At 35.4% G+C, this 20,805-nt stretch overlaps 1 protein-coding gene across 6 annotated transcripts in view; it reads left to right on the forward strand.

Annotated features, from left to right (window-relative positions):
- FCHSD2 (FCH and double SH3 domains 2) overlaps positions 1 to 20,805 on the forward strand; it is a 333,702-nt gene that overhangs the window by 45,921 nt on the left and 266,976 nt on the right. For 5 of the 6 annotated variants that reach the window (XM_035703856.2, XM_049098913.1, XM_025459111.3 and 2 more), the window contains one exon: positions 13,184 to 13,229. The exons of the other annotated variant lie outside the window; for it this stretch is intronic. In XM_035703856.2, the coding sequence (XP_035559749.1) occupies positions 13,184 to 13,229 (46 nt within the window). The remainder of the gene's footprint in view (positions 1 to 13,183; positions 13,230 to 20,805) is intronic. 6 annotated transcript variants of the gene reach the window in all.

Raw genomic sequence — 20,805 nt, forward strand, 5'->3', positions numbered from 1 at the left:
CAAACATTGATGCAGAGATTCTTTTTTTTTTGTTTTTTTTTTTTAATTTTTTATTGGTGTTCAATTTACTAACATACAGAATAACCCCCAGTGCCCGTCACCCATTCACTCCCACCCCCCGCCCTCCTCCCCTTGATGCAGAGATTCTTGACAAAATACTGGCAAACCGAATCTGACAACACATTTACAGAATTATATACTAGGATGAAGTGAGATTCATCTCAGGAATGCAAAAGTTTAATATAAGAAAATCAGTGAATGAAATACACAATATGAACAGAACAAAGGACAGAAACCACATAATCCTCTCAATAGAGGCAAGAAAAATAAAAGCATTTTACAAAATTCAACACCTTTTCATGATACAAATGCTCAGTAAACTAAAGACATAGTATAGAAAATATAGTCTGTGACATTGTAATAGTATCCTGTGGTGACAGATGGTAGCTGCACTTGTAATGATCATAACTTATAGATAAGTTAAATCACTATGTTGTATACAACATAGTGTATACATATGTTGAAACACTGTAACACATATAAACACATGTGACATTATGTGTCAACTATTCAAATAAAAATTTTAAATAAATACATTAAAAAACACTCCATAGGGGGATCCCTAGGTGGCTCAGCGGTTTGGCGCCTGCCTTTGGTCCAGGGCGCGATCCTGGAGTCCCGGGATCAAGTACCACGTCGGGCTCCCTGCATGGAGCCTGCTTCTCCTTCTGCCTCTCTCTCTCACTCTTATGTCTATCATGAATAAATAAATAAAATCTTAAAAAAAAGACCACTCCGTAAACTAAGAATAAAAGGAAACTTCCGTAATATAATAAGGGGCATGTACAAAAACCCACAGTAACATTATACAGTTGACTCTTGGACAGCATGAATTTGAACCGTGTGGGTGCAATTATTTTGATATAATACAGTACTGCAAATTTATTTCCCTTACGATTTTCTTAACATTTTCTTTTTATCCATCTTAGTTTATTGTAAGAGTATGGACTATAATACATATACAAAATATGTATATGATGCACATACAAAATATGACTGTTATTGGTAAGGCTGCCTGTCACCAGATGTCTGTGATAGTTAAGGTTTTGGGAAGTAAGAAGTCATGGATGGATTTTTTTACTGCCTGTGTTGTTCAAGGGTCAGCTGTACTAAGTGGCGCAAGACAAAGCTTTCCTCCTCAGATCAGGAACAAGATTGCATTACTCTTGGCACTTAAACATTCTAATTCAATCTGGAAGTGGTATTTGCTTCATTAGTTTTTAAAATTATTGCTTAAATTTTAAAAATTCATTTGAAGTATATGGTTACATTTTTTTATCTGCTCCATGGCAGCATTTTTCTCATGACTGTCCTTTGGCTACTGTTTTTCCTTTTTTAAAATTTTGCATTTATATATTCTCTTCCTGCTTCTGTTTGGGTTATTTTTGAATGAAGAGTGTTCTTCCTGTACTGCTTTTTAGGATATCAGAAATAGGTATCTCAGGGTAGCTACTGTCTTCCAAATTTACGGTAATTTTCTTTATAACTGGGGTTGTGTGTACCAATTTATTTTATTTCTCCTCTACCAGAGAGGATTTACTGCTGTAGGTAGGGCTGTTCATAGTGTAGGCTGTCTCACTATCTTTTTGCCACACCAGCAGCCTAATTTCTGCTAGTGTAGCTTGTTTGTGTGATTCCGAATTTAGTACTGTCTCCTCTACTTCTACAAACTGTGAACAGCAAAGCTCCCTCCCCCAGCCCATGTCCCCTGTTTTTGTTGTTGCAGATGTGGTTTCAATTTTATACCTCAGGAAGTATACTTGAAGAAATGTATGTATCTTCCCCCTTGAGTTTTGGAGCCTTATGCCTTATATTTACCCTCTTTTTCCAGTTTGTCTCTCTTTCGGCCTTTGACTTATATTTCATGTTTTCTAGTTTTATTGGAGATCATATTTGCATTGTATTTTTTCTTTGTTTTTGCTTTTGGGTAATTTCTGAGAGGAGTAGGGAGATTCTCACTTTGCTCTGTCATCAAGACCAGTTACTTAAAATGTATTTTTTTGTTGGTGCTTTGCATATTCATTTAGTCAAAATATTTAAACCGGATTAAATTTCATAATTATAAAATGTGGAATGTATTTGCACTTATTTAACAAAGACTTTTCTAGCATTTAGTGTGTGCCAAGTCTGTTCTAAGTGCTTTACAAATATGTACATTTCATCCTCATAATAATCCCATGAGGTAGATGAGTTCTTTTTATAGGAAACTGAAGCACAGGCAGGAAAATTAACTTGCCCAAGGTTGCCTAATTAATAAGAAATAAGAACACTTATACATTTCATTTTATGATGATAGCATTTGTGAATCTTGGCATCATCTATTTATACTTTGTGCTAGCGAATCCCTTGAATGGAGAGTCCATGTCTCCATCTTTATATTTCCTGTGCCTGATTAGCAGAATACCTGAAATTCAGAAGACAGGTGTCAGTGAATATTTTTATTAGGAGCCATATAATTTCCTCTCTGCCAGACTTGCATAGTTTTAGTTCTTTATTCTACTTGCATTGATTTAAAAATATTTGAGGGTGGGAGTGCCTGGTTGGCTTGCTTGGTAGAGCATGTCACTTTTAATCTCAGAGTAGTAAGTTTGAGCCCCATGTTGGTATAGAGATTACTTTAAAAAATGAAATCTTAAAAATTATTAAAAAAAATGTTCATGTCATCATTTTAATGTTACTGCCATATTGACTGCAAAATAGCCACTGGATTCCAGAACAAATTATAAGGATTAAAAAAAAATTTACTTATTTGAGAGAGCCCTAGAGCATGAGAGTGTACACAAGTAGTGGGGAGGGGCAGAGGAAGAGGGAGTAGCAGGCTCCCTGCTAATCCCAGGAGCCTGAGATCATGACCTGAGCCAAAGGCAGATGCTTCACTGACAACCACCCAAGCACCCATAAATATTTTTTTATGGAAGAGTTGTCAATGGGCTAATAATACAAGTATTAGTTCCCTTACCCCAGTTTGTTGTCCATGGTAAAAAATTATTTTTATATTTGATATTAGTTGTATTTACACAGTGTTATTTGTAAAATAACATAGGTAAATTAACTCAGGATAATAAAAAATGTGGTAGTCATCTTATAGTCCATTTATTTTTATTGCTGTTTTACTCTCTTTTAAGAATATATCATTGCTTTTTTAATCTTTTAAATTTTTTAAATTTAAATCCCAGTTAACATACAGTGTAATATTAGTTTCAGGTGTACAATATAGTGACTCAGCACTTTCCTACAATACCTGATGCTCATCACAAGTACACTCCTTAATCTCTCTCACCTATTTAACCCATCCTCCTTACCACCTCCTTTCTGGTAACCATTAGTTTATTTTCTATAGTTAAGTATCTGTTTCTTGGTTTACCTCTCTCTCTCTCTCTCTCTCTCTCTCTCCCTCTTTTTTCCCTTGCTCATTTGTTTTTGTTTCTTAAATTCCACATATGACTGAAATGGTATGGTATTTGTTTTTCTCTAACTTATTTCACTTGGCATAGTACTCCTCACTCCATCTACATTGTTGCAAATAGCAAGATATATTCTTTTTTTTGGCTGAGTAATATTCCATTATCTATATCTACATACACATACTACATCTTCTTTACCCATCATCAGTGGACACTTGGGCTACTTCCATAGTTTGGTTATTGTGAGTAATGCTGCTGCAAACATTGGGGTATGTGTATCCCTTTGAATTAGCATTTTTGTATTCTTTGGATAAAATACTTAGTAGTTCAGTGGCTAGATCATTAGGGTTAGCTCTATTTTTAACTTTTGAGGCACCTCCATACTGTTGTCTAGAGTGGCTGCACCAGTTTGCATTCCTACCAGCAGTGCAGGAGAGTCTTCCTTTTTCCTTGTGTTGTTGATTTTAGCTCTTTTAACCGGTGTAAGGTAATCTCTCATTGTAGTTTTGATTTCTATTTTCTTGATGATGAGTGGGTTGAGCATCTTTTTGCATATCTGTTGGCCATCTGTATGTCTTTTTTGGAAAGTTGTCCAATCATGTCATGCGCCCATTTTTAATTGGATTATTTGTTTTTTTGGGTGTTGAGTTTTAGAAGTTCTTTATATATTTTGGATATGTATCACTGTTTGTTGATCTGTTATCCCACTGATGGACACCTAGACTGCTTCTTGTTTCTGTCTGTTTATGAATAAAGGTGCTATAAGTATTTTTGTGAAGTCTAAATTTAGGGACATCTGTTTTCATTCCTCTTAGTAAATGCCTACTTTTAAAATTGTTATGTCAAGATAGGTGTATGCTTAAGTATATAAGAAATATCATATTTTTTCCCCAAAGTGGTTGTATTATTTTACAGTCCCACCCTTGACAGTCTCATTGCTCTGTATTCTTACTGATATTTATAGTTAATTCGTCTTTTTAAATTTTAGCTATTTAGTGCATGTGTTTATTTTTAACATTCATCATTATGGTTATTGATATCCTATTTCCAACCACCATTAATAATTAGAACATTTTGAGGTGTTCTGCTTATTCTGGTGATGAATTCTAGAGTTAGGGAGTCCCCAAGACAACTCTGACTGCAAGTTTGGAGGTCTCTAAGATCACCCTCACTTCAGAAATGATTTGCAAGATCAAAGGTTCCTAGGACCATTCTTAGATTTGATAATTCATAGAAGGACTCACAGAACTCACTGAAAGTTTACTGAAGGTTGTGGGTTTTTTTTTTTTAATAGTGAAAATACGTAATTTAAAATCACTTAAGGGAAGAGGTATATTCGGTCACTTGGATATGATTGACTGCCCACGTGGCTGACCTTAGTTTCCAGCTCCTTCAGAGGTTGAGTTGATATCATTTGTCCCAATCCCCCTCTCCTCCACACTACTCTCAGTAAGTCACATTGTTAGCATTGACTATCTGGCCTGGCCTAAGGTCCCCAGGTAAATGAAAACACTATTATCAGTCATGATATTCTGAAGGTTTAGAGAATACTCCTCAGAAGCCATGGGCAAAGGCCAGACCTCTCTTTGGGCAAGGTTAATCCTTTATTGCACCCTCATTTATCCTCCTTGATATTTAAAGCTCATGTATACAAAATGGTGTGTTTACTGATATAATCTGTGACCAAGATCAAGAAACTTAATTGGTCCATATAGCTATAGATTATGATCTTGGTTCTACCTGTTTCAGGAACTAACCTACTGAGCTATTTAACTCCTGAAGAGCCTAAAATCTAATTATTTAGTTTCTGTTCATTCATTCAGCAAAGACTTATTAAATGAACTTCTACAGCTTTTAGGTACTGTGCTACACATATAAATACAAAGCACACTTATTGCTCTCAGGGAACTCTATAGTCAATTCACTATTAAAATACTTGAAGTAGGTGCTATGTTACAAAATGCTGGAGGACCTCAGAAGTAGGGTATTCAGATCACAAGAGGAATTCAGGAAGACTTCTTAGAGGAGGTCATGCTTAAGCTAACTTTTGACAGATGGGGAAAAGTTAAGCCAAATAATGAGGGAAGTTGTTCCAAGTAGAAACGATTATATTTGCTAGAGTATGAGATGAGCCTACTGATCCTTTTAAGAGCTTTAGCTGGGATCTGGGATGTGAATGGGGGAGTTTACAGAGATGAAACCACTTAACAGCCTTTTCTGTTATGTTGAGGGAATTTAGATTTTTAGTCTGGGAATGATGAGGAGCCATTTTAGAAATATTAGTAGGAGAGTAGCTTAATCAGTTTTATTTTAGGAAAATTATTTAGAATATTGGATTTTATGAAAGAAGTGATTATTGCAGGGATTTATTCTTACTCCTTTCTATGATACAGGATTTATACTTTTTTCATATAAGTGTAGGAGTAGATTGAAAATTAGATAACTAATTTTTTCTTGTTATAGAAATAACAGATTATTGGAACAAACATAGGATCAGAGTAGAAAATAAAAGTCTCTTGCTCCCTTCCCTTAACAATAAAAATTGGGCATATATTCTTTGAATGTCCTTCCCCTTATATGTATTTTTCAGGTATTTTTTAGTGTAAATAGGCATCTGTATTATATAGAGGTATATATATTTAATATATTTTAAAGATGAGATCTTCCTTTACACACTCTTCTGAAGCTTTAAAAAAATAATGGATAACATATTGTAGCTTTCTTCATAGTACTTCTCATTTTTCAATTTATTATTAAATTATTCTTTATATAATTTTTTTTACTCTTATTTATACTGGCCTGTCTTATTCCCTTTGTATCATCATTACCTATACAGTGTCTGACCAGTATTTATTGCATGAGCTAATTGAGGATATCTCTCCATACCAGTATATATAGAGCTACCACATTCTTTTTAGTGGCCATATAGGATTCTAATGAATGAATGTAATATAATTTTTTAAAGTATAGTTTGTTTTATTTAACTATTAAATTTAAAAAATATGCAGTGGGAATGTAAAATGATATAGCCATTATGGAAAATAGTTTGAAAATTCTTTAGCAAGTTAAACATAGAATTACCATATGACCCAGTAGTTTTAATCCTAGGTATATACCTAAGAGAACTTAAAACCTATTTCTACATAGAAATCCATAAACAAGTGTTTGTAGCATCATTACTCATAATAGTGAAGATGTGAAACAACCCAAATGTCTGTCAGTGGATGAATGGATCAACAAATTGTAGTATATCCATACAATGGAGTATTATTCAGTCACAAAAAGTAATCAAGTATTGATACATTCTACAACTTGGACGTTGAAAACTCTAAATCAAAGAAGCCAGACACAAAGGGTCACATTGCATGATTCTTTTTATATGAAATATCCAGAATAGGTAAATCTGTAGAGCCAGAAAATTAGTTCGTTGGTATGGGGTAGGGGGAATGGAAGTGATTACCTAGTGGATATGCAGTGTTCTTCTGGAGTAATTAAAAGGTTTTGAAAGTAGAGAGAGGTGGTAGTCGTATACACTGAACACATGAAAATGCTATTGAGGGATCCCTGGGTGGCTCAGTGGTTTGGCGCCTGCCTTTGGCCCAGGGTGCGATCCTGGAGTCCCGGGATCGAGTCCCGCGTTGGGCTCCCGGCATGGAGCCTGTTCTCCCTCTGCCTGTGTCTCTGCCTCTCTCTCTCTCTCTCTCTCTCTCTGTCTCACAAATAAATAAATAAATAAAATCTTAAAAAAAAAAAGAAAATGCTATTGGACTGAATACTTTAAAGTGGTTAATTGTGGTCATATAAATTTCACCTCAAAAATACATGCATGTACACATGGTATAAATTCAAATAATACAAACAATACAGTAAAAGGTCTTTCTTCTATTTTTTTTAAGGTTTTTATTTTTTATTTATTCATGAGAGAAACACAGAGAGAGAGAGGCAGAGACACAGGCAGAGGGAGAAGCAGGCTCCATGCAGGGAGCCTGACGTGGGACTCGATCCCGGGTCTTCAGGATCACGCCCTGGGCTGAAGGTGGTGCTAAACCGCTGAGCTACCTGGGCTGCCTCTTCTACAGTTTTTAAAAAGATTTTATTTAGGGGCCCCTGGGTGGTTCAGCGGTTGAGTGTCTGCTGTTGGCTCAGGGCCTGAACCCAGAGTCCCAGGATTGAGTCCCATATTGGGACCCTTATATGGAGCCTGCTTCTCCCTCTGCCTGTGTCTCTGCCTCTCTCTCTCTCTCTCCATCTCTCATAAATAAACTAAAGATTTTATTTATTCATGAGAGACATACAGATAGAGGCAGAGACCTAAAGGGAGAAGCGAGCTCCCTGTGTGGAGCCTGATGTGGGACTTGATTCCAGGACCCTGGGATCACGCCTTGAGCCGAAGGTAGATGCTCAGCTACTGAGCCACCAGCCACTGAGGCATCCCCTTTCTTCTGCTGTTGACATCGGTTCCTTTCTTCATATGGAGCCATTGTCAAGTCAGTTTCGTGTTAATATTTGAGAGAATATTATCACAGTAATTCCTAAGGGGATCACAGTAGGCATTTTCCCACAGAACAGTTTTTCATTTGAGGGACTATAGATTTTTCTTGGCTTACAGTGGGGTTATGTTCTGATAAACCCATTGAAGATTGAAAATACCATTAAATCAAAAATGCATTTTATATACCTAACCTACAGAACATCATAACTTAGCCTAGCCTACTGTAAGCATGCTGAGAACACTTAGATTAACTTACAGTTGGGCAAAATCATCTAACATAAAGCCTGTTTTATAATAAAGTGTCGAGTATTTCATGTAATTTATTGAATGCTATACTGAAAGTAAAAAGCAATGGTTGTATGGCTTTAGAATGGTTGTAAGTGTATCAATTGTTTCCCATTGGGATTGTGTGGCTGACTGAGAGCTAGGGCTAGCTGATATTGCCTTGCATCACAATGGAGAATTTTGTGCTGCATATTGCTAGCTCAGGGAAAGATCAAAATTTAAAATTTGAAGTATGGTTTCTACTGAATGGATGTTACTTTTACACTATTGTGAAGTCAAAAAATTATAAGTTGAACCATTGTACGTTGGGGACTGTTTGTATTGCAATTGAGTAGTGTTATAATACAGTGTATATGTGTAAACATTTTTATATGAAAAGATAGTATATTATCTATACATTATTCTGTTAACTTTTCTATTTTTTTAACATTGCATCTTCGTATAAAGCTACCTCAGAACAATTTACTAAGTAATCCATATTTTCCCCTTTGAGTCAAAGTGTTCTCTTTTCCAGTTACTAAATTTTTGTGTATTTGGGTGTATTTCTTTCTTTCCCTTTTTTTTCAATGCAAAAAACAAATTCTTTACTTTGGACATTCCAGTTAAAAGTGATTTCATGCAAGTAATTATGTGCTTACAAAATTATGTGGAGATAAAGAGAAGCAAAAGGCAGGGATCCACAGCTGGGCCTAACTGATCACCAGCATAGCTGGGACCCAGAGATCAGGGAGCATTGACTAATCTCACTGCTGTGACTGATGTGTAACACCCTGAAAGCCACTGTCTTTTAAAAAATCAATTTAATTAATATACAGTGTATTATTAGTTTCAGAGGTAGAATTTGGTGATTCATCAGTTGCATACAATATTCAGTGCTCACTACACACGTGCCCTCCTTAATATCCATCACCCAGTTACCCCATCCCCCCACCCAGCTCCCCTCCAGCAACTCTCAGTTTATTTTCTAGAGTTAAGAGTCTCTTATGGTTTGTCTCCCTCCCTGATTTCATTTTATTTTATTTTTCCTTCCCTTCCTCTGTGTTCATCTGTTTTGTTTCTAAAATTCCACATATGAATGAAATTATAGGATATTTGTCTTTCTCTGACTTATTTCACATAGCACCTAATACCCTCTAGTTCTGTCCACGTTGTTGCAAATGGCAAGATTTTATTCTTATTGATGGCTGAGTAATATTCCTCTGTGTGTGTGTGTGCGCGTGTGCGTTCACATATACCAAATTTTGTGTGTGTGTGTGCGCGCGCGCGTACACATATACCAAATTTTTATCCATTCATCTGTTGATGGACATCTGGGCTTTTTTCATGCTTTGGCTGTTGGTGGACCTTGCCTCTATAAACATTGGGGTGCAGGTGTCCCTTTCAATCACTATGTTTGTATCCTTTCGGTAAATACCTAATAGTGTCATTGTTGGGTATAGCGTAGCTCTATTTTGGATATATTTTTGACCTTATGTTCCGTTATCTTACTTGTGTTCCATTACCAAGCTGTCTTAAGTATTGTCACTTTTTAAATTAATTTTTATTATCTAGTTAAGGTAGGTCTTTTAAAAATATTATTTTTCAGAATGTTTGTGACTATTGAATGTTCATTTTTCCATATGAACTTTATGATCAACTTATCTAATTAAAAGAAAAATACTTTTGAAATAATGACAGACTTATCTAAACTCTCCATCCCTTAGCAACCACTGATCTACTTTCTATAGACTTGCTTATTCTGGGACATTCTGTATAAATGGAATCATATAATATGTGGCCTTTTATGTGACTTCTTAGCATAGTGCTTTCCAGGTTCATCCATACTGTATCATGTATTAGTATTTCATTCCTTTTTTTAAAAAAAGATTTATTTTTATTTGAGAGAGAGAATGAGAGATGGGGAAGGGAAGAGAGAGAGAGAGAGAGAGAGAGAGAAAAGCAGACTACTGCTGAGCAGTAAGCCTGATGTGGGACTCAGTCCCAGGACCCGGAGATCATGACCTGAGCTGAAGACAGATGCTCACCTGGCTGAGCCATCCCAGGCACCCCTTCATTCCTTTTTTGAATAATATTTGAATAATACCATATAATATACCACATCTTGTTTATCTGATCATCAGATAATGTTCAAGTGAAGTCTCCAAGAAAACAACAACTCTTTTACTCTGAACATGCATATCAACTACCCAAATGTCCACCAACTTACCTGATCACTTTTGGTGATCAGGAATAGTGCTGCTATGAATGTTCTTTAACAGATTTTTGTATAGACATATGTTTTAAGTTTTCTTGGGTATATACCTAGGAATAGAACTTCTGGGTCATATGATAATACTATGTTTAACCTTTTGAGGAACTCCCAGACTGTGATTTTCTAAAGCAGCTGTACCATTTTACATTCCTCCTAGTGTTGCATGAGAGTTCTAATTTCTCCACGTTCTTACCATCACTTGTTCTTGTCCATCTGTTTAATTATAGCACCCATTAATATTTCTAAAGATGTTTATGAGAAACTGATGTTGAATTTTAACAAATGCCTTTTCATTTTATATGGAGATTATGAGAAGATTTTTTGTTCTCTCTTGACTGAATTATAATAAATAGATTTCTAATATTAATGATGTTGATTTTGAATAGTTGCCAACTTGGATATGTTTTCTTTAGTTAGAACAGAAAATTACTTAGTAGACATGTAATTATTTCATAACTAAAAATCCCACTGAGAACTTTAAAATTAGTTGATATGCATGTTCAGAGTAAAAGAGTACTTGTTTTCTTGGACTCTTCACTTGAACATTCTTAAGGAAAAGGTCTTGCTTTACTTTTTTTTCCCTTTTATTTTTTGCTATAGTAAAATATATGATATAAATCTTAGCCATTTTTAAGTGTATAGTTAATGGTATTAAGTACTTCATATTGTTCTGCAACTATCACCATCATCTATCTCCAGAACTCCTTATCTTGTAAAACTGAAACTGTACTGATTAAATAATGACTCCTCTGATCCTCTCTTCCCAGCCCCTGGTAACCTCCATTCTTTCTGTCTATATGATTTCACTACTCTAAGTACCTCATATAAATGGAACCCTAAAGTATTTGTCTTTTTGTGACTGACTGACTTCATTCAGCATAATGTACTCAAGGTTCATCCTTCCTATGTAGCATATGTCGGTGTTTCCATCCTTTTTTAAGGCTAAATAAGTTATCCACTCAAAATAAATGTAGTAACATCTAAAATAGTTATCTTTTTTTTTAAATTTTATTTATTTATTCATGAAAGAGAGAGAGGCAGACATAGGCAGAGGGAGAAGCAGGTTCCTTGCAGGGAGCCCGATGCAGGACTTGATCCTGGACCCCGGGATCACTCCCTGAGCTAAAGGCAGATAGATGCTCAACCACTGAGCCACCCAGGCATCCCAAATAGTTATATTTCTTATCTAAGAAATGAATAGTCATGTTGGTAAATTAAAAAAAATTTTTTAAAGTGGAAGTTTTGGATTAAATTATCCCTTATTTCAAATCCAGCTCTTTGTTTGTATTTTACACTTTTTACTCTGATATCTTCACCTTGTTAAGTGCTTTTTTTTTTTTTAAAGATTTTATTTATTTATTCATGAGAGACACAGAGAGAAACAGAGACACAAGCAGAGGGAGAAGCAGGCTCCATGCAGGGAGCCCGATGTGGGACTCGATCCTGGGACTCCAGAATTACACCGTGGGCCGAAGGCAGGCGCTAAACCGCTGAGCCACCCAGGGATCCCTCCTTTTAAGTGCTTTTAAGAGCACAGATATCTGGCCCCTAAAAGAGAAGTCTTTAAGCTCAGACTATTTAAGAAAAATTGTCAATATTATTATATCTCATTGACTACTTTGCCTATGGTTTGGGTTTGTAAGGTGTACTGTTATTTCACGTAGTGTTAAGATAGAAGAAAATACTGCTAATCATTATTAAAAGATGAATCCCAATATCATAAATGTTAAAATGTAAAAAATATTACCATAGAATCTATAAAATATAATACATGTATGGACAGGGTGTACCCATCATACTACATTTAGTGGCCTTATACTTTGTTTTGTAACTCTGTTACAAAGGATTGGAATGAAGGAATTAATTTGACTATTTTTTATGTTGATCAAAAATTGATTTTCTTCTTTTTAAAAACGTTTTATTTATTTGAGAGAGAGAATGCGTGTGCATGCACATATAGTGGGAAGGGGCAAGTGGGAGAGTCTTAAGCAGACTGTGCACCAAGCACGGAGCCCACTGCAGAGCTTGATCTTGTGACCCTGAGATCAATGACCTGAGCCAAAACCAATAATTGGATGTGTAACTGATTGTGCCACTCATGTGCCCTTGATTTTCTCTTTTTAAAGATTTTATTTTAAAGTAATCTCTACATCTAGCATGCGGCTCAAACTTAACAACCCCAAAATTAAGAGTTACATGCTTTACTAACTGAGCCAGCCAGGTGCCCCCCAAATTTAATTTTTACTTTGTTTTCTGTAGTTCCCTCTATGTTGGTTAAATTCAGTAAATATTATTAGTACCTACTGTGCATTAGCCATTGTCCTAAAAGTAGCTGGCATATATAGCTTTTACTGTGTGTTAGATACAGTTTTGAGCACTTTATATATTTTACTTAAGTAAATTTTATACTGTCCCTATCAGGTGGGTACTGTTACTATCCCCATTTTGAGGCACAGAAAAGTCAAGTGATTTGACCAAGGTCATACAGCTAGTACATGGTGGAGGCTGGATTTGAATGTAGATTTTCTGTTTTCAGAGTCTTTTGTCAGCAGTACTCCGAAGAACATAAGTGAATAAAATATTGTCCTTTTCCTGAACACAGCTTACCAGGTAGTATCTGAGGATGTGTTTGTAAATTTACATAAAATTATTATTATACTTCTGGTAATGAATTTTTATTTGTGCTTTTAGGACATTCAGTCAGAAGAAGGCTGCCATTGAAAGAGAGTATGCACAGGTAAGCTTGGAAATTGAGTTGGCCATTCTAGGTATACTTCTTCTTTGACTTTAAGGCAGATATGGTCATTGGAGAAAAACTTTGTTATTCGTGCATCCTGTTTTCCTTCTTATTTCTGGCTATCTCAGTTTGATCCTCCCTTTACTCCATTTGGATCTCTAGATTAGGAGGTAAGTTGCTCCTTACTACAGTGAAGGTTATGTACCTTTGGAAAGAAGATAATATTTATAGTATTTGTAAAGTATTTACAAGTGTAAATAATAATACATATATTTTATAAAGTATAGATACTTGACCCTTGAACATCATGGGTTTGAATTGCATGGGTCTGCTTAAATGTGTTTTTTTTTAATGAATTTATGTACAGTACTGTAAATGTATTTCCTCATCCTCATAATTTTCTTACTAATATTTTCTTTTCTCTAGATTACTTTATTATAAAGATACAATATATAATACATACAACATATGTGTTAATTTACTATGTTATTAGTAAATCTTCTGGTCAACGGTAGGTTATTAATAGTTAAATTTTTAGGAAGTCAAAGTTGTATGTGTATTTTTTATTATATTGGGGGTTGGCACCCCATAATCTCCACATTTTTCAAGGGTCAGCTGTATATTCATTCTCTTATATATCCTATGCTCTCTAATCTTATGGAAGGTTAATTTCATTTTGTCCAGTCAGGCATTTATTTCTCTTTAGGTCTCTGTTGATAAAGAATAGTGTACTTTCAGGGGATGGCATAGTGCTATTTCTAGGGAAATTTAAACATTTCCTTCTTTAATTTTAGTTAGAATCTTATTTGCACCCAGGTAACTAAATGTGCCAAGAATAAAATTATGTTGATATATCATTTTGTAGATACGTTAAGAATTAATGACTACCTTTCCTTGTACAAAAACAACGTGACATAATTTGGAAATTTTGGCCCTTGTAAGCAATTACTTCCTTTGTGGGATAGAATTCTAAAACTGATCTCTTCCCACTCCCAAAATTATAAATGTAGTATTTGAAACAGAATTTAAAAATACAGGAAAGCATTAGAAGGAAATGCTGTACATGGTAACTACTGTTGCTGCTGCTACTGCTTCTATTCTTAATATAAATAGTGAAATTAGGACATGATTTTTTTGTGCTTTGTCAGGTCTTGATTTTAGTTTTATTCTGATTTCACTGTAGTTAACAAGGTGACTGTATTTTATTTGGTATTCTTAGAAGATAATTATTTCTTGAAAGCTATATAGACTCATTAATTCACTCATTAGTTATTGAGTGCTTATTAATCAGGTACTTTACATAATGAATTACTGTCAGTTCTAATAATTAGTGTTGAACCTTATTCTATGCAAATATACTAAATACTAGTAATGATAGCTAAAATTGAATTGAATTCTTGTACCAGGCACCTTGCTGATTATTTTACATACATTATCTGTTTTAACCCTCTCAGTAAACCTGTGAAATAGGGACAGATATTATGCCTTTTACAGATGTGTTTCCACCGGGATCAAAGTATATAGGATCTGCTCTTAAAATTTATGAAGTGAAAATTTTTGTATTTAAAGTTTTAATAATCAAAGCTAAATAGACTCATTGCCCTATTTAGGGCAAGTTCATGATTAAAAATATAAGACAGGGGATCCCTGGGTGGCGCAGCGGTTTGGCGCCTGCCTTTGGCCCAGGGCGCGATCCTGGAGACCCAGGATCGAATCCCACATCGGGCTCCCGGTGCATGGAGCCTGCTTCTCCCTCTGCCTGTGTCTCTGCCTCTCTCTCTCTCTGTGACTATCATAAATAAATAAAAATAAAAAAAAATTAAAAAAAAATAAGACAGTACCTTAAATTGCATGAAAATTAGCAGTCCTTTGTCCCAATTGCAATCACAATCCTCAGAGAAAAGATTAAAAGTAGATGACTCTCTTGGTTCTCCTGATGATCGTTTCCAATGTGCTTGTAACTGATTCATGATTTGTCAACTCTAGACATTATTGCTCGATTACTTCTTATAGTAAATGAGAAATTAGCTTCCTAAGCCATTCCTTTTTGGCCTACTCTTTCCAGTATAATTTGGCGCTATTTTAGTGCCTTTGTTTACTTTTCTAATTCTGAATGATGTATTTAGACTTCTATCTCTTGTTCTATTAAGTGCATATCTATCTATCTATATATATGTATATACATATATATATATATATGTGTGTGTGTGTTTAAAGATTTTATTTATTTATTTATGAGAATACACAGAGAGGAGAGAGAGAGAGAGAGGCAGAGACACACGCAGAGGGAGAAGCAGGCTCCATGAAGGGTGCCTGATGTGGGACTCGATCCTGGGTCTCCAGGATCACGCCCTGAGCTGTAGGCGGCGCTAAACCGCTGAGCCACCGGGGCTGCCCCGTGTGTGTGTGTGTGTGTGTGTGTGTGTGTGTGTGTGTGTGTGTGTGTTTTAGGTGTGTTTGTGTTTTTTAACATTTATATTGTTTGTGTGTAAATATATGTATTTTTGTGTTCATATAGGTATATAGTGCAGTGGAATTGCATTTTACAGAGCAGTCTAATTTATTCTTGAAAAATTTCTTTAAATGTGTTTTAAGTAAGTTATACTTGGTTTTGTTTATACAATTCTATAGAATGTATAAACTGTATAAGGTACTAATGTATATTTTAAGATTTCATAGAATAATAATATTCGGAAATTACAGCGTTCCAGTGTCTCTCTGCTTGAGACAATTGAGCACAATTATGGAGAGTCAGTGTGCTGATTCTTCTTGTTATTTGTCATATTTGCTTTTTAGGTGATTTTTCTCAGTTCTTCTTGCTCTTCAATATTTTTCCAATTACTTTTTCAATTTATTTCTGATGATATAAACAGACAAAGCTATCTCTGTATTCTTCTTTAGCTGCCTCAACAATGTTTTTGCTGCCTGTCAGTAGTGGAGAAACCCTTCAGATGACTGATACTTTATCTGTGGATTTTGCCAGTATGCACTAATGTCAGGCTTATTATTTGCATTTGCTGTCTGAGGACATACCCTCATTGGTGATGAGGTGTGATCAGAGAGGAGAGCTGAACTATTTAAATTATTTCTTTTTCTTTCCTTCTTTTGGTCAGTATAGGGTTGAAATTTTGGGGGTAGATTTTAAAAAATGAAATGGGGTGTCTGGCTGGCATAGTAGGTAGAGCATGTGACTTGATCTTGGGTTTGTGAGTTCAAGCCCCATGTTGGGTGTAGAGGTTAAAAGAAAAAGATTGAGAAATTGAGATACAATATATATATAGTAAGATGGACAACTCTTGAGTATATTGTGATAAATTTTTATGAAGTGAACACAGTCACATAGCTACTTTTCAGATTAAGATGCAGAACATTACCAGGGTCTGAGAAGCAGTTATTACTCCTACCTTCCTGTGGTAACCAGTATACTGATTCTTATCATAGTAGTTACCTTTGGATTGTTTAGTGTTTTTGAATTTTAATTAAATGGTATTATATACTGTCTACTCTTCTGTGTCTGATTTCTTTTGTTCACCATTAAATTTTGAGCTTCATATATGTTGCATTGTAGGAATAGCTTGTTCTTTTTCATTACTGTATAGTATTCACTGAATGAAAACATATCCAAAATTTGTTTTCCACTTCACTGATGATTAAAATTTCAGTTGCTTCCAGTTTTTGGGTGATTTTGATTGTTGCTTCTAAGGAAAACTGTTGTACATGTGTTTTGATGGACATATGGATGCATTTCTGTTAGGTATACACCTGGGAGTAGTGCTGCTGGGTCACTGGGTATATATGTATGTTAGTACTTTAATAGTTATACCTGGTTTTCTAAAGTGATTATGGCAGTTTACATGCTTAACAGCAATATATTAGAGTTCCAGTTGCTTCACATCTTTGCCAATACTTGGTATTGTCTAACATGAAAAAGTGACATTCTAATGAATGTATATTAATATTCTATTTTCTTTTTAATAAGCTGTTTAAAAATTGATGTATAACGTATGTAGAGAAAAGTGTATAGATCCTAAATACAGCTCCATGAATTTTCAAAGGGAACATACCATATAACTAGTGTCCAGGTCAAGAAACAGAACATTAGGGCAGCTCTTGTGGCTCAGCGGTTTAGCGCTGCCTTCATCCCAGGTGGGATCCTGGAGACCTGGGATCGAGTCCCATGTCGGGCTCCCTGGCTGGAGCCTGCTTCTTCCTCTGCCTGTGTCTCTGCCTCTCTCTCTCTCTCTCTCTCTATGTCTCTCATGCATAAATAAATTAAATCTTAAAACAAAACAAAACAGAACATTAACACCACCCCAAAAATCCCTCTGCACTCCCCCACCCTTTACTGCTCTCACTCTTACACAAGTTTCACTATACTGACTTTTTTCTTAAACAACCTTAGGAGTACCTGGCTGGCTCAGATGGTAGAATGTATGACTCCAGATCTTGGGGTTGTTGGTTCAAGCTCCATGCTGGCTATAAAGATTACTGAAAAATAAAAATCTTAAAAAAAAAAAAGCCTTATTGAGTTATATACCTGTGAAACTATCCTCACAATCAGGATAAGAACATATGTATAGCCACCCAAAGTTTTTTCATGTCTCATTATAATCCCTCCCTTTCACTCACTCCTCAGTGATTGTCTTTTCCCCATTATTACTCAGGCAATCACTAATCTACTTATCACTATAGATTAGTTTGCATTGTTTAGAATTTTAGTTCTATATAAATAGAATTATTCGCTGTGTACTCTTTTTTTTGTATGGCTTCTTTCATCAGCAGAATTATTTTACATTTTATGTTGTGTGTATTGATGTTCATTTCTTTTTCTTTTGCTGAGTAGTATTCTATTGTATGGGTATACCACATTTTGTTTATCCATTCACCACTTGATGAACATTTAAGTTTCTATTTTTAGATATTATAAATAAAGCTGCTTTGAACATTTTTGTGTGGACAGATGGTTTTATTTCTCTTGGATAAATACATAGGAGTGGAATGGCTGGATCTTCTTAAGTAACTGCCAAATTATTTTGTAAAGAAGTTGTACATTTTACATTCTACCAACAGATATGAGAGTATCTGTTCTATATTCTCCCCAAGACTGAATATTGTCTTTTCAGTTTCAGATACTGTTTTTTTTTTTAAAAGATTTTATTTATTTATGATAGGGAAAGAGAGAGAGAGGCAGAGACACAGGCAGGGGGAGAAGCAGGCTCCATGCAGGGAGCCTGACGCGGAACTTGATCCCGGGACTCCAGGATCGTGCGCTGGGCCAAAGGCAGGCGCCAAACTGCTGAGCCACCCAGGGATCCCCCAGTTTCAGATTTGTAATAGGTTCACAATGGTATTCACTGTGGTTTTAATTTACATTTACCAAATAGTTAATGATGTTAAACATTATTTTCATGTGTTTATTTGCTGTTGGTACATAGTCTTTGGTGACGTGTTCAAATGTTTTGCCAATTAAAAAAAGTTATTTATTTTCTTATTTTATTGTTTTAATGATTTTATTTATTTATTTGAGAGAAAGAGTAAGTGAGAGGGAAAGCATCGAATGGGGAAGGGTCAGAGGGAGAAACAGACTCCCCGTTGAGCAGGAAGCCTGATGTGGGGCCCCATCCTGGGACTCTGGGATCACGACCTCAGCCGAAGGCAGGTACTTGACCTACTGAGGCACTGGCACCTGTGTTTTCTTATTTAAAAAAAATTTATTTTGAAAAGTTTTCAAGCATATATGAAAGTAGGAATTAGAACAGTGAATTCTTTTTTTAAAAAATATTTTGTTTATTGATTCATGAGAGACATACAGAGAGAGGCACAGACATAGGCAGAGGAAGAAATAGGCTCCCTGTAGCAAGCCTGATGTGGGACTCAGTCCCAGGACCCCAGGACTACAACCTGAGCCAAAGGTAGCTGCTCAACCATTGAACCACCCAGGTGCCTCAGAACAGTGAATTCTTACTAGCTGTCACCTCTTATTAGCCTCAACTTATACCAGTACATTACTAAATTTCATTTATAGCTTCCTGCTTCCTTTTCCTTACTAATTCCTTTTTAAAAATACTTTTGAGAGGCATAACTTATGTATCCTTAAATATCATCCATTTATGGGATGCCTAGGTGGCTCTGTGGTTGAGCATCTGCCTTTGGCTCAGGGCGTGACCCCTGGGTCCTGGGATTGAGTTCCACATTGGGCTCCCTGCAGGAGCCTGCTTTTCCCTCTGCCTGTCTCTGCCTCGCTCTCTCTCTGTCCCTTATGAATAAATAAATGAAACCTTTTAAAAATCTATATCATCCATTTATAATGGATAATTAAATTTTTTTTTGCAAACTTAGAGATTTATGCAACCTTTAGTATAGTTTAGCTTTAGAATATTTATATTAATACAGTGAGTTTTCTGTACTTGTTTGCAGTTAATCTTTGTTGCCTAAGGAACCATCAGGTTTATGTCTCTATAAATTTGCCTTTTCTGGACATGTCATAAAAATTTAGTCTTACAATATATAGTCTTGTTTGGCTTTCACTTAGCAAATGTATTTGAAGTACATGCATATTCTATGATGTATCAGTAACCCATTCTTTTTATTGGTGAGTAATATTCCATGGTATGGATACACACACACACACACTACATTTTGTTTAGCCATTCACTAATTGATGGATACTTGGATTGTTTCCAGTTTCGGCTATTATGTATAGTGCTGCTATAGATATTCACATAGTAGTTAGTCATTGTTTGGACCTATATTTTCATATTCTTGAGTATATACCTAGGACTGGAATTCAAGGTCATTTGGTAAGTTTATTTTTAGCTTTTAAAGAAATGGTTAAACTGTTTTCCATATTGGCTGTACAATTTTGCATTCTCATCAGCAGTATATGAGGGTTCTAGTTCTCCATGTCCTTGCCAATACTTGTCATTGTCTTTCTGATTATAGTCATTATCATGGCTGTAATCATTATACCATTGTGAACATTCTTGTATGTGTGTTTTGGTGAATATGAGTGTTGTCTGTTGGGTATATACATACCTAAGGAGTGGATTTGCTGTGTCATAGGGTACGTGTTCTTTAGCTTTGGAAGATTTTTGAAATGGTTTTCTTAAGTGATTATGGTAATTTACACTACTAATAGTTATGAATGAGAGTTGTAGTTGATTTAAAACCTTGGTTTTGGGACGCCTGCGTGGCTCAGTGGTTGAGTGTCTGCCTTTGGCTCAGGGCGTGATCCCGGAGTACCATGATCAAGTCCCACATCAGCCTTCCTCCATGGAGCCTGCTTCTCCCTCTGCTAGGTCTCTGCCTCTCTCGCTATGTCTTTCATGAATGAATAAATAAAATCTCTGCCTCTCTCGCTATGTCTTTCATGAATGAATAAATAAAATCTTTTTAAAAAAGCAAAACGAAACAAAAAAACCTTGGTTTTGTCTGTTTCTTTTTAGCCTTTCTGGTGAGTGTATAGTGGTAAAGAATTGTGGTTTTGATTAGCATTTTCCTAATGACTAATGAAGTTGAGGAACTTTTCTTTTTTTTTTTAATTTTTATTTATTTATGATAGTCACACAGAGAGAAA

The sequence above is a fragment of the Canis lupus genome, chromosome 21, assembly GCF_003254725.2.
Source record: "Canis lupus dingo isolate Sandy chromosome 21, ASM325472v2, whole genome shotgun sequence".
Lineage (NCBI taxonomy): Eukaryota > Metazoa > Chordata > Mammalia > Carnivora > Canidae > Canis > Canis lupus.